General features: G+C 37.3%; 1 protein-coding gene across 2 annotated transcripts; it reads right to left on the bottom strand.

Moving 5' to 3' along the window:
* Window positions 1–10,697: 10,697 nt before the first annotated feature.
* Window positions 10,698–13,221, bottom strand: LOC131220646 (NADPH--cytochrome P450 reductase 2-like). 2 transcript variants are annotated; one of them, XM_058215442.1, is made up of 7 exons: window positions 13,160–13,221; window positions 12,973–13,049; window positions 12,835–12,892; window positions 12,661–12,743; window positions 12,518–12,554; window positions 11,171–11,240; window positions 10,698–10,928 (listed from the first exon to the last, which is right to left on the bottom strand). In XM_058215442.1, the coding sequence occupies exons 3-7, from the start codon at window positions 12,845–12,847 to the stop codon at window positions 10,865–10,867; spliced, it is 267 nt and encodes an 88-aa protein (XP_058071425.1). In that variant the 5' UTR covers window positions 12,848–12,892; window positions 12,973–13,049; window positions 13,160–13,221; the 3' UTR covers window positions 10,698–10,864. The 2 variants fall into 2 exon arrangements, 1 of the variants encoding a protein (XP_058071425.1); XR_009158751.1 differs by lacking the exons at window positions 12,973–13,049; window positions 13,160–13,221 and having other exon boundaries at window positions 12,518–12,550.
* Window positions 13,222–14,363: the final 1,142 nt, after the last annotated feature.

Genomic DNA, 14,363 nt, shown 5'->3' with positions numbered 1-14,363 from the left:
TCATCTTCCTGAAACAATCTATCTTAGCACGATACTGGGACAACTAATCCATTCCTAAGATGACATCATATTTCCTCATAGGTATAATTATGAGATTTGCTGGTAGTATTTCGTTTTCAATTATGATGGAGCATTCTTCACATATTTGCTCTAAATTCATGGACTTACTAAGAGGGGTTGGTACGATAATTTTCTTATCTAATCTTACGGGTGATATACCAAGTGAGCATACGAAGAAATAAGATATAAATAAGCATGTAGCTCATGAATCGAATAATGCTATGGCAAGAGATGTATAAGCCAAGATAGTACCTTCCACCACATCATTAGTAGCTTCAGCAGCATGTTAAGGAGTGATATCTACAGGTTGTGCTGGGTCCTCATAAGCAGAAGTAGTAGTCTCATACATTTGTGCAGCATCATCTTGAGGTGGTCTTGGATCATCATAACTTCGATTTAGATCCTCATACTCTTGAAGTTGAGCTGGATCATTTGTGAATGAAGATAGAGTGTAAACACGTCCTTGAGCTTGAGGTCGGGGCGCCTGACTTTTTGGCCTCAGTTGTTGATATTGGGGAGGCTTGACATGTTGTTGCGATTGTTGAGACGGTCTCAGATAAGCTTGAGGGGGTCCAAGCGGCTGGTATTGTGGATGTAGCTGTACAGGCCTCTGAGAGTAAGGTTGTGCAGGTCTCGCAGTTGACTGAATCATCTGAGGGGGTGGCGGAGGTCGATGATATGATGTAGACAATGCATGATGAAGAGGTGGCCTGTAAAATGATCGTGGCGGTCCTTGATTCCCTGGATATTGATGACGAGGTGGTAGAAGACAATGGCGAGCAGGATGACCCACCTTTGCACAGTTATGGCAAGTCACAGTGAATTGCGTTGAAAGTTGTATAGTGGCATGACTTGGTATTGATGTTGGCGTCATCTTCTGTCGCTTAGTTACTTCATGTTGTATGAGAGATGAATGGGGCGTGGTCCTAGCTCCACTCCTCATGTCCTTCCTCGGTTCGCAATTCTTCCAATGCTTATCAAAGTCCTTTTCTATTGCGCTAGCGCGTTCCAGTGCTTCTGCATACATTTTAATAAGAAATGGCGCCAGTCGAGTACGGATAAAAGGTTTCGGTCCCTCAACAAACTTCTGCCTTTTACGAAGCTCATCAGGTATGAGAAATGTTACAAATCGTGCCAACTCTGTAAACTTTGCATCATATTGACGCACCGTCATATCTCCTTGTTCTAATTTCATGAATTTTGTAACCTTTTGAGCACACACATAAGCTGAAAAATATTTATTTTCAAATTTGTGCAAAATTGGTCCCATGTCCACCTTCCTATTCTCAGGTTCTCCCTGGTCGTAGATTCCCACCAATGATCGCTTCTCCTTCCAACATATATATTGCTAATTCAGCCTTTTGTTGTTCGTTACATCTCATAACTGAGAAAATTTTCTCCATATGCCTTTTTCAACCCTCAACTTCACTTGGGTCAGGCCCACCTTTAAACGTAGGCGGTCTCTGCCTCTTAAACTTTTCCAACAAGGATCCCGTCCCTTCAGGGGCTACAAGTGTCGCTTGAGCCTGCTCCTGAGATTGAGTTATAAGCACTTGTGTTCCCATATATGAGGCAAATCCTTCCATCGCCTGGAGGATCTTGTCAATAATTGCTTCTTGCCTAGCTACATCGGGTACTTGAGTCTCCGAGGCGGCCTCGAGGTTCATACTTTGATCCGTCATAGCCTATGATAAATAAAGGAAATTATGAATTTTACTAAATAATTTTAAGATTATAAGAAATTAGATGGTTCAATGTAGACATACATGAAGATCTAAGAGAAATTGAACTAAGATGTAGTTTAGAACTATGTGCAGAAATTTCTGGTCATAAGGGTGCTATTCTAATTGATATTTTTGATATTTTCAGACATTATTTTAACTTAAAAATTTTTTTTATAGATATATTTATAAGTCTACTATACCCCTATAAAATTTTATAATATTTTGAAGCCTGTAAAATTTTTAAAATTTCAAAGAATACACGCTATCCAAATTTAAATGATTTCTGGACAGGTTTTTCTTAACCTCAAATACGTATATGAAGGGTCAATATTTTAAATTTTTAACTATTTTTCTATAAAATTATACTTATCAAGATTCAATTAAGTTTTTGAATCACCTCAATCGGAGTTTTACTTAAATAGTTATGATTTTTCAAAATCAGACATTTTATATTGATTATTGCTGCCTAACTTAAGAAATAGTTAGAAAATTTTTAGAAAATTCCTAATGTCCAGATTTGATTTTGTATGTTAATATACAGCCTAAATGGGATCTAAGTATTATATCATGATAGATTAAAATGTCCTACATATGTATTCTAAATTTCTCATCTCCTAGTTAAGGCAGTTTAAGAAAACTTATAGTTAAATATTTATTTTAGCTCCAACATTTAAGATCGACCTGGCTTTGATACCAACTTTGTCACGCCCCAAAATTCGGGTACCCTAATATGGTGTCCAGGACCCGAATTCCTGACCCGTGACCTATATAAAAATTAAAAAAATAAAATACAATTAAAGTATGAAAATTTCATATGCATTTCATTTTTTTTTCACACCATAGCCCAACACTTTAAAATCCAAACACAAATTAAAATATCTAATTACATAATCTATTTTTACATCGATGCATAATTATTTAACTTAACTTGAAGTAAGAAAGTAAAGTCCAAACATTACTACACTCAGAGTTCTAAAATAAAATAAAATTTATTCTATGTAGAATAACATGCCACATGCATCTAACCACATTATATGCTCCACTACTAACAGTAGTACCCTGCATCTTCAAAATATTCCTAACCTAAAACGGTTAAAACATAATGAGTTGACAACTCAATAGGATCACGTCAATCCCGAGTTGAAAATCTTACAAATATTACCAAATTTAATCCCAACATATTAATCAAAATAAGACGAATATTGGATGTAAAATCATAGTAAATAATTTGACATTCATAAATATGGAATGAATAAATTGTTTAACATAGCTTTTCTAAAGATGCTAAGATTTGGAGTAGGAAAAATACTCATGTGTGCTAATCCTTTTAAGGGATGACCCACGGCAGAGCACCGGGGTTGATCCTTTTAGAATATGACCCTCAGTAGAGCACCGGTATAACCTTTTAGGGACAAAAGCCCAGGGCAGTGCACTCGTGTGTACTAATCCTTTTAGGGAATCACCCAGGGTAAAGCACCCGTGCCGATCCTTTTGGGAATGACCCTAAGCAAAGCACCCGTGTCGTGCTGATCATTTCGGGAATGACCCTGGGCAGAGCACCCGTAAGAATCATTGCATTAAAAAAAATTGATCACATAAATATTCATCATCCCACTAGATAATATCAAATGCAAAAAAATAAAATAATAATAATAATAATAATAATAATATTTGGATTGGTTCAGTAGTCACATAAAGAATATTCTTCAATAGGGAATTCCTTATGAATATTTCAATGTCTAGATTAGGCAATTTCTTATGAATTTTTCAAATAGGGAATGATCACCTACCTGCTATGGAAAAATTGCGTGATGGGAGAAAATAATTTGAAACGATGCTGATTTCTGCGTGGACTAGCTTGGATTAATCAACTCTGAACTTGATGTTGAACCCTCATGGACACTCTCCCTTCTCCTAATCTCTCTTTTTCTTCTCACAATCTTTCTTTTATGATTTTCTCTCTTGTTTCCTCTAAATAGCATGAGAAAAATGGGGTATAAAAAATAATGCCAGGTGAGTTAGTGGGTTGGGAATTTTGTGAACGGTTTAGATTGAGGACTGGGTCCCACCATGATGATAGCAATCATGGTGGATGGGTTCCCATCCGCAACCATACCGCGGAGTAGTGGGAAGAGAGGGAGTCGTGGAGGAGAGGGGGTTGCTTTGTGGGTGACGTGCGTCAGCACGTCACTTGCTTTGCTTTTGTTTTGTTTTTTTTTTTTTGAAGAGTGGGCCCCACAGCTATGATGTGATAAATCCACACCGTTCATCAGTCTCAAGACCAGGAGATCTTAGTTTTTCTTTTCTTTGTCTGCACAGAGGTCCATCTGGATCCAATTAAATTTGTTTTTCTTTAATCTTTTAAGGGGCTACACGATAGGAGAGGTCCGCAGTCTTTTTGTTGGGACCCTCCCGAAATCCTGTAAATTTCTATGATCAATGAAACTGACCCTCGCCCCCCCCCCCGGTAACACCCCGTACTTTCCAATACTCGAGTGTTACCATTTAATTTAATTTAATATGAATACAAAAAATAATACGACCTAAATACATGTACTATGAAATATTATTTATATATTTTATAAATATTTAAAGTTCATATTAGAATGATATGTAACTATAATCCATATTATATGCGTATGCTTACAATATCATTAATATAAATTACAAACTATGGAATCTGTAATACATAAAAAATAAAATATACTGAAAAATTTTATAATAAGTAACATATTTTAAACAACTTAATGACTTATATAAGATTTAAAACCTAACACCTATATACCATGCAAATAATATACAAATAATATGTATATTAATTTCTGATTACTAATATTCATATAATTTATATATATTAACGAATCCTGATAATATAAATTATATATGACAAAATATGTAAAGGAAATAATTAATAATAAGAATAATAAAAATAGTAATAACAGTAATAATAATGAATGTTGAATTAACCCTAATAAAACCATTTAATGTTCAAAAATCATAGATCAGGTGGTCCTGGGTGTCTGAATAAATCCCTAGGACCGTCTTGACCGTTGAGGTCCAAGTTCAGAACGATCCGATCACCAATTCAGTGGAAACCCTCAATTAGAACTTATAGCTGAGAGTATGGCCCACCTAAACTTTAGATTTGCCCCATCCTTGGTCAAGGGCCCTGATTAGAGCCTCCCAGAGTGAATGAACGGAGTGGATTCCCCTAAAACATCACAATGGGTCCCACACTGGAGTGCATGTACACCGGTGCTACAGCACCTGAGGTGCACGAGACCCTCAGCTCGGTCAGCTATAGGCTGACCCAACATTTCTAAAACTAGGAAGGATTTCCCTCCTTTTCCTCGTTTGAAAGAGCGGACGAACAGGCATCCGCTATTTTTTATCACGGCCCACCATATGATCGTCCCATGAACGATCAAAACCGTCCATCGTGTGCGCTCCTCAGCCTTGACAAAACTCTGGGTGGTTTCACCTGACGGTGTGCACCCACATGCACACAGGAACCGGCGTAAACAGGTCCTGGAAGCACATTGTTTCCAAAAATGGAAATTGCCCCTGCTGCCGCCAGCTTGGCGATCCACGTGAAGGGTCTTCAACTGATCTCGGTCGTCCGTTTAAGGGGCTCTCAGCCGTCCGATGTTGGTGGTTTAGGTCTTGCAAACAAAACCACGACCGATTTTTCCTACCCTTGGTATTCAAAGGTGGTTTCGGCCAGAGAAGATCCGGACCGTTTGTTATTGATCCAATGGTCTAGGAAGGGTTAGGAGATGCATAAAAGGGCGTAAGGATCAAGAGATAGGGCACTTCTCCATTTTCGCAGCCGCAACCAAGGAAATAGCCATTTCTTCTCCTCCCGAACCCACCGCCCAAACGATCCTAAAGCTTCGAAAGAACTCTCCCGTAAGCTCCCTAGGGTCCATGCGAACCACCTCATGCTATTGGATTAAAGGAAGAAACAGTGGGTGGAAATCTGCCATTGGAGCCGTCACCTCCTTCTCCATTCGAGCCGCTAAATCGCACCGGTTTGGGGCGATTTCTGGTCAGGTTGGAGCTCTCCCTGGCCAGAGATGGGACAAGGAAAAGAAATGAAGAAAATGAAAGAAAGAAGAATGAGCGAGAGAAGGTAGTGCGGCTGTTGCACCGCACCTAACTGTCGGGTTGGGATTCGTGACTCGGTCTCACTCGAAATGAGCTGAGTTGCTGCCCAACGTTGTCCAGCTAAACTTCTGTCTGAATATGGGCGCTGCTGGTCATTGCAATAGGAGAGAAAGAGCGGGGGTGAGATGAGTTTGTTGCCATTCGAGTTGGGCCCAAACTCGAGTTGGGTCCAAGGCATGCAGCTCGCCATTGAGTTGACTCAGCTGACGACTCACGACCAGGGCTGAGAGATGGAGGCTGAATGCGTGCCATTTGGGTCGAGTTTTGCTGAGTCCAGGTGTTGGACGTGTGTAAAAGGAAGAAATGGGAAGTAAGAGAGAGTTTGGGTTTGAGCTATGGCTAACTCGCTGAGTCAGCTGGGACGAGTTGACCATGGGACTGGCCTAGGTCTAGCTGGGCTCTAGTAGGAAGAAAGAGAAGAAGAAAATAAAGGAGGAAATGAGGGGAAAGAAGAAGAAAAGGGAAAGAGTTGAGAAGGAGAAATGAGAGAGAAGATCGAGTCAACCCGGTTTCAAACCGAGTCAACTCACTGAGTCGGGCTGACCCGAATCCCATATTATTCGGGGATCGTACTCAGTCAGCAGATCGATGATGTAGGGGCTCACTGTCCCGATCCTAGTGCTAGGAATCATCATCAGGTAATCTTTCCAACTCAACTGAGTCGACTCAATGAGTCAATATTTTCCTTCTACACTAGACATGTCTCATTGTATTAATATAATTGATACACTCTTATTATTAAGATTTACTAACCTTAGATATGATTAACCAATGATGGATAACCTATGCTAAAACTAGTTATTACAAACAAAGTTACAATAGTTACTTTCAACGTTACCATTATTAGTATATCATAATAGCATCGTAAGGATTAAAGTTGTCATGATAGCTAATAATGATCGCTAGTATCAATGGCAGTTTTGCAATTACTAATATCATTAGTATAGTGAATAATCGTACATCAATTGGCATATTAAATCCTATAACTTATCCTAGACTTAATTAATCTCAACCCTAGACCTATACGTAAAATGTAAATAATAAGTTGAGCTTTGGGCCTAATAGTAGAGTGTCATAAATCATGATAGATCCTAATATCTGGATTCATTAATAATAACAATTAATATTAGAATTAGAAAATATTCATGACTTCCCTTGTATAATACTTGTTAATATAATCATTAGTCTTAACCCTTATTATATTTTCACTGGTAAATATTCTATTATTATTACCCATATTATTTAGAAGATGGTTGGTTAGTATAAGAATATTGGATAATGTGGTACATCTAAATGTGGATGTACGAACCATCATTATTAATACTGAGAAATTTATACTCCTAATAAAAATATTACTTAATCCATTGTACAATAATAATGATAATAATATTATTAATAATTTATGATTAAAATCCTAAAGTCTAAGTTTAAGGCTAAACCCTAGGATAAAAATTCTAAATTCTACATTAAAACCTTAAGATAAATAATCTAAACCCTAGGTAGTGATTAGAACTTGGACCTAATTGTACAAGTTCATGATTTGTAGTAGGATACAATTCTAAGGGCGCAAGTACTTAACGACACTAGAAGGCGATTCAAAACATAAGGTGATGATTCTTCCCCTTAAGCTTTTCATCTTCTCATTAGCTTAAGTTATAGTTTTTATTAAAAATTATAATCGATATCTCTCTCTTATAATCACATGTGTTAGCTGGTGGAAATTAAATTGATATGTTGTTTACTTGATGTTCATCCTGTACATTTGTTCATGCTTGTAGATTATTTGTGTATTGCTTATGGACTTTAAACTAGTACATTAGTGGGAAACCCCCACCTATAAATGTACACCCATACTTGGGATGTAACCTGACTGGTTGTGATTAAAATGAACCTTCGACTTAGTGGTTATTGAGTGGTGGTCTAAATGGATCACTGATGTGGGCCTACCACCCATGATTGTTGTGTCCAATGGTTTTCAAGGATGATCTTTTATCGCATGGTTTTGATACTCGCCCTATGAGGCTTATTTTGATAATTGCCCTATGTGGCGTGTTTGATATCGCCCTATGTGGCTTTGTTCTAGTATTTTTCCTATATGGTTTCGATGTTTTATACTGTGCAACCATGCGATGGTAAGCCCCATATACTGTAATATGATTGGCCACTAGTCGACAGGTTTTCATTAAACATCCCAAGATGGTAGCCTCATAGGCCGGGGATAGTATTCATGGGATATTATGCCCGAGCCATCGGCCTATGCTAGGCCCTGTGCTCCCCGCAGTGACCGTGAGCTTATTCTAAAATAGGTGATTGCAATTGGACTAATAATGGGCTAGCAAATTATGTACACATAGCATATTACGATGGCTTGGATCATTATGCCCATACGATTACGCCGCCTGTTGCGCTAATGACCAGCCGATCATTTTAAGATGATGACTTGGATCACTCATGCCCAAGCGATTACGCTGATTGTTATGCTGATGACCAGTCACATCCTTGGGTGACGACCCCATTGCCTGTCTGGATGTTTTTTTCGGGGCACAGACCGTCTTGATGTTTTACCTGGGTCGATGATTGAATTCATGCATCCATGCATCTAATAAGACTGCATTTACTCAGTTTTAGTTGTCTGGATGTTTTATACTATTTCTTACCTAATGCGGCGGTGTATAATCTTGAGAGAAATTCACACTGAGTTGTCTACTCATCCATCAAATATACAACTGTACAGGTAATACAGGTAGCTTAAATAATATGCTTGTTCGGACTTGATGAGGAGTATGGTACGATCGCCATGGATGTATGACTGTATTTGCTTGGAGGAGCTGCGTGATCTCGCGGCTTATGTTTATATGCTTTCTGTTATTCTTCATGTATTAAATCATGTAAATCTTGTACTTGTTTAAATTCAGAGACATTGGTTTATATAAGTCATTATGGGCAGCTTCTTGTATATTTGAACGATAATGAAATTTTTCTTTATGTCGATTTGTCCACACTACGTTCATTGCTTACTCTGATGAAGGAAAAAAAATGTACACTCAAATTTGACCATCCTTTAAAGTTAACACTTGAGCTTTTAGGACACGGGTTATATACTCGGGTCCTGAAAAGTCGGGGCGTTACACCTCCCCCCCGGAAAAAAAAATAATTAAAAAATAATTTAAAAAAAAAAAGAGTGACTAAGGATATCTCAAGTGATCTGCTTGATTTTTAGTTTGCGAAAGTTGGACCCATGGCTTATCAGTCCAAATATATGGATATGATGGGTTCAACATGGATGGCCTATGGAACAAAAGCACCTGTTCGAGTCATCAAATCCATGTCGTCTTTCTGTTATGCAGATCATTGTTCCATTTTAACCATTAATTATTTTCTGGTCACCAGTTGAAAGCTTTGAATTTTCCTGTCTTGGAATTTTTCGGTGCACTAGCCATCCACAGTTGGGCCCATTGTTGTATCTTTGGTTCACCATATTGAGAACTCCAGCAGACTCTAAACCTTATGTAGAAAAATTGAATGTAGTGGTTATATGTCTAAAGAGTATGCTATAGATGGGCTTTTCTTAGATAAATCAGATGTCTTTAGCTTTGGAGTCTTACTGCTAGAGGTCATTAATGGCAAGAGGAACAACCTCTGTTTCAGAGACGATTCGCAGAATTTGATAAGATATGTAAGTGCAAGTTTTCGTTCTTGATCAAGTCAAAACTCATGTTTCTTGAAACATGAAACAAAAAACCACTTAGCTAGGGGTGTCAATGGGCTGGGCTCGAGCCTGAAAAAACAGACTTTTGAATAGGGCACTATAAGAAAACTAGCCTTTACTAGTGGTCAAAACCGCTGGCAAAGGCTAAGAAAACCGCCAGCAAATCCTTTGCCTGCGATTATCTAACAGCTAGTAAAGCCTCAGTCGGTGAAGGCTTTACTGGCAGCCAGTACCTTTACTGACAGTTGTGCTGGACACCGCTAAATCATCAATTTTTGTTGCAAAAGTGGTTAAAAGCTACGGTTAAAATCCGTAGCTAAATATGACTAGCTCCACAGTACAACCGTAGCCATTGGTATCGTAGCCACGGTAGATGCATGGCCTGCTGAGTGGGGTTCAGAAAATCAATTTCACATCAGCTGATATAGTAGTGTTGAATCCATATTAGCTTACCCCAATAAGATACAGGGAAACTCTTAGTTATTCTTGGTATATGATAGGCAATAAATAAAATTCATGGAAGCCCTCCTAGGCATATACTGTAAAGAAATTGCTTCCTATTTCAGTTTTTAACTAACATATTACGGGTAGACAATGCCTATAATGAAATAAATCAAACCTTAATTAAACAGTTTCTGTGAAATAAAGTATAGAACATATAACAAATATTAGCACATGGTTACATATCAAAATATCTGAAACAAATCTTTATACACTCTAAATCACCTACAAATAAGTTTTGTAAATTTTAAAGCCAGCAATTCAACAATGTAATGCAAGTTCCTAATTGAAATATAAATTGATCTATCAAAAAAGAAAAGCAAGAAACTGAATGTAGCTCAAAAGAACCTTTGTACGAAAAGAAAAACGCAATATTACCTTCTATTGACCAATGATACACTGATGTTTGTGTGACCAGCCCCAACATCTTTAGTGTAATCCACTTCCAAAACACAACCCGTGAATATAACAATCTAGCATGGAAACTAATTGAGAAACGAAACAACCTATGAAACAAATCGAAAAGTAAGCTAATAAAGTTTGGATGACATTATCACCTGCTCAGGCATCTAATGTGATTTCATTTTTGCCTTCGTCTCAATGTTGAATATTTGTAGGTGGTCCTGAATAGTTCCCTAAAGTTGAGCTTCAAACAGAACGCCACAGTTCACTCATCATATATGAGATGCAACAAAGAAGATGCTCACCACCACAAGCACAAAGAAACAGACGCATTTAATAGCCAACGCCAAATAGCTAGGACAATCCTGAATAATGATATGACACATGCATTCCACGAACAGCCATGACAACCATTTATCGAATGGAGATTGAACAAATTAGCTCCAAACTAAGGAATAGGCATGAATATACAAAATAAATGGCATCAGGAAAAAAAGATGAGGTAAGTCAAACTATTTTACAAATGTTAGGTTCATCTGGTATTATCTAGTGTGGAAGGGTTATAGTCTATCAAAGAGATGCTGAGAAATATGAAAGTTCTCCACACCATGCAGTAAAGTCATCCTCAATGCATTGATCATCATCTCCAAGACCCACCGAGACAAGCCACTTGCCACCTATAGAAAAGGAAAAAAAAAAACAGATATGAGCTACCATCAATGGATTAGGAGAATTGCATAAAAGCAATGGGATGTACAATAGCACTTTCTATCAAAACTGAAATAAGCAAACTCAGTAACACTCTTGCTCTATTGATTGCAAAGTCCTAAATTAAAAAAGAGAGTGATCCATCAGATACAATGAACACCATACACATCCAAACTGAAAAATGCTTTTGGTTCCAAACATATTTCACATGCAATTGTTTCTAGAGAATGGTCAAGCTTTCTAGAACTCCATAAATACAACACCTCTTTTGTAGTGTAATTTGAATGTACTGTTATGCACATTATACAGAAACATTTTAAAGACTATCTAACTTAAAATATCAATGAGCAAGCAAAATCATTTGCAAACACATCTTTACACAGCACAAATGCCAACTTGGCAAGTGCGTGGGATATCCAACAATGCATAAGGTGATCCCCACCATGCAAATGAATGCATACAACATAAGGAATGTATGGCTAAAAATACACTTGCCAAAGTGCCCATTCAACGTATAATTGTGGAGCAACATGAATGCACCATACTGAATCCTAATTTTTTGTGTTCATTCATCTTGCTGCTAGGGGCCCCTTGTACACCCGTTCAGAGGATGCATGCCAAACGGACTATCCCGAATCATAATTTTGCATTCATTCTCTTAGCACACGTGCTGCACATAAAGGTGCATCTAGAGAGGGGTGAGCATAGCAGCATCACCAAAACTCAGTAAACATCATATTAAAAACAAAAAAATACAAAGCTAATGAACAAGACCCTGCCCTATATCGGTTAAAAAGACACATTTTCCTCATGACGTTAACAGGTAACATAATGAGGAGAAATGAATGGCACTTAATACAAATCATATTTATTAATCTATAACAAATCACTAAATTGATCAAAATCCCAATTGAATCAGTGCCGCAATTTTTATTTCAACAGAAAAAGACACAAATAGAACTTCTAACCAATTACAATGGGTCATGAATTCATCAATTGAAGTAAACCATGAAATTAATCCAGCAAATGTAAGGCAGATACCATTGATAGAGGCAAGTTCATTGGTTAAGATGGGATTTTGCAACTAATTCATGGAAAGAGGTAGGTATTTAATAACGCATACAAAGATGACACAGTTGGATATCACTTAATCAAGTTCAATGACCTCAACAAGCCCATATCGTCCAAACGTAGAAAAAAATAATAAAGAAAAAGAAAAGGGAATCAGGCTATCTAAAACACATACCCTGTTCTGCAATCAAGTCATTCACCACCTTAGCTATCTGTTTTTTAAAACACAGCATAAACCAAATGTCAGGAGCAGCCAAAAGGTAAAAGAAGTGTAATGACTAAAAGCCCATAATATTCAACATCTTTTTTTCCCCTAACCTTATTAAAATGCTCATACTGCCTATTTCCAAGCCCAAAAACACCATATTTGAGGTTCTGAAGCCAGTTTCCACTCTCATTCCCTTGAAAAAACCAAGTAATAGAAATCACCATGCAAATTCAAAAGAAAAGAAATAAAAGGAGATCATCTCAGCTGAAATTCTCAAAATTCACCTCTGTAAACCATTTGTAAAACCTTACAGCATTATTTGTTGGCTCACCATCTCCATATCTGAATTTTAAAAAATAGATACATATATAAAAATTGAGAGAACAGGAATTTAAACCAATCTAAAAAAGGCTCTAACTTATGTTGCTAAAAAGAAAAATGATATAGTTTCTTTCTTCATCTTCTCCTCATATTCATCGTCATCGACCGCATAATCATCCTGTCACAAAATTCAATCCTTTCATCAACATCTAACCATCTAACAACTGATCCAACAACTATAAATTCTCAGAAGTTACTCAAGATCAGTGGAAAAAAAAATCAAATTACCAGATCAACAACTTTAAAAATCACTTTGTCATACCGTGCCCTCACCTCTTCCGCCAGTGCCTGAATTAAAATGAAAAATAAAATTAAGCAACAGAACCGAGGAATCCAAGGCAGAGATCAAAGAAACAGGACGAGCAAGCACTGACAAATGTAAGTCAACTCAATAAACATACAAAGCATACATCATATGGTTATCAAGATTAGCAACTTCATTCTCATATATAACAACTCTGAATAAACTGTGAATGCCAAGATTGTCTATAGATAATTAGCATAACCCAATATCACTCACTTGTGGAGAAGAAAAAATACACCACACAAGACAAATGTGACCGCGACAAGGATCCAACGAATGACCACCAAGCTACGGCAAGTAGGAATCAAGCATTGGGTCAGATAACCAATGACAATAAAACATGAATGTTATGAAAAATTGCTACAACCAAAACTTTGACCCCTCTCCAACCTTTAGCAAAACCCTCCTTTCAATATTTAATAATTATAATTTAAAGGCATTTAAGATTATTAAAAGGAATTGACATATGTATGTATGATGTGTACATGTATGTATGTGTAAAACACCATTCATCACAAAACCCAGTTTCCTGTTTTTGCTTTGGGATATGTATGCATGATGTGCACATATATGTAACGCCCTGAAAATCGAGGGTCGAGCATATCTCAGCTCCCGAGTTCCAAAACATCACTTATGCAACATATGTAATGATGAATGTATATTGTCTGTATTAGTGCACAAAACATGAAGTAGATTAAGCCAAAACTGCAAACATAATCCAAGGACCGGTAAAATATGTAAGCGGAAGGCTAAAGGAATATATATATATATATATATATATATATATATATCAATATAAGTCCCTGAGATATGTATGCTCTACTAGGTCATAGTTACAAGTGTTTGTTTCAAAATATAAGTATCAAAATGAAATAAACTATTATAAAATAAGCCCTGAATCCCCGTAGCTTAGGATACGGCTCACATGAACCCGCCTGAGAACTGCATAAAGGAGAACGCCTCCTCATCATCCTCAAACTCCTACTCTGAATCGTGGGTTGCATCATCATCTGCATCTAAGATAGAGTCTGGTTGGTGTTTAAACACCGTCCCAGAACGTGGGAGTGAGTGATCAACTCAGTAGAACTATATAGTAAAAGTTAACACGATATCAAATCAATCAAGTAG

Source organism: Magnolia sinica, chromosome 12 (genome assembly GCF_029962835.1).
Source record: "Magnolia sinica isolate HGM2019 chromosome 12, MsV1, whole genome shotgun sequence".
Lineage (NCBI taxonomy): Eukaryota > Viridiplantae > Streptophyta > Magnoliopsida > Magnoliales > Magnoliaceae > Magnolia > Magnolia sinica.
The sequence above is the reverse complement of the archived record's forward strand: the minus strand, read 5'-3'. Positions and strand labels throughout refer to the sequence as shown.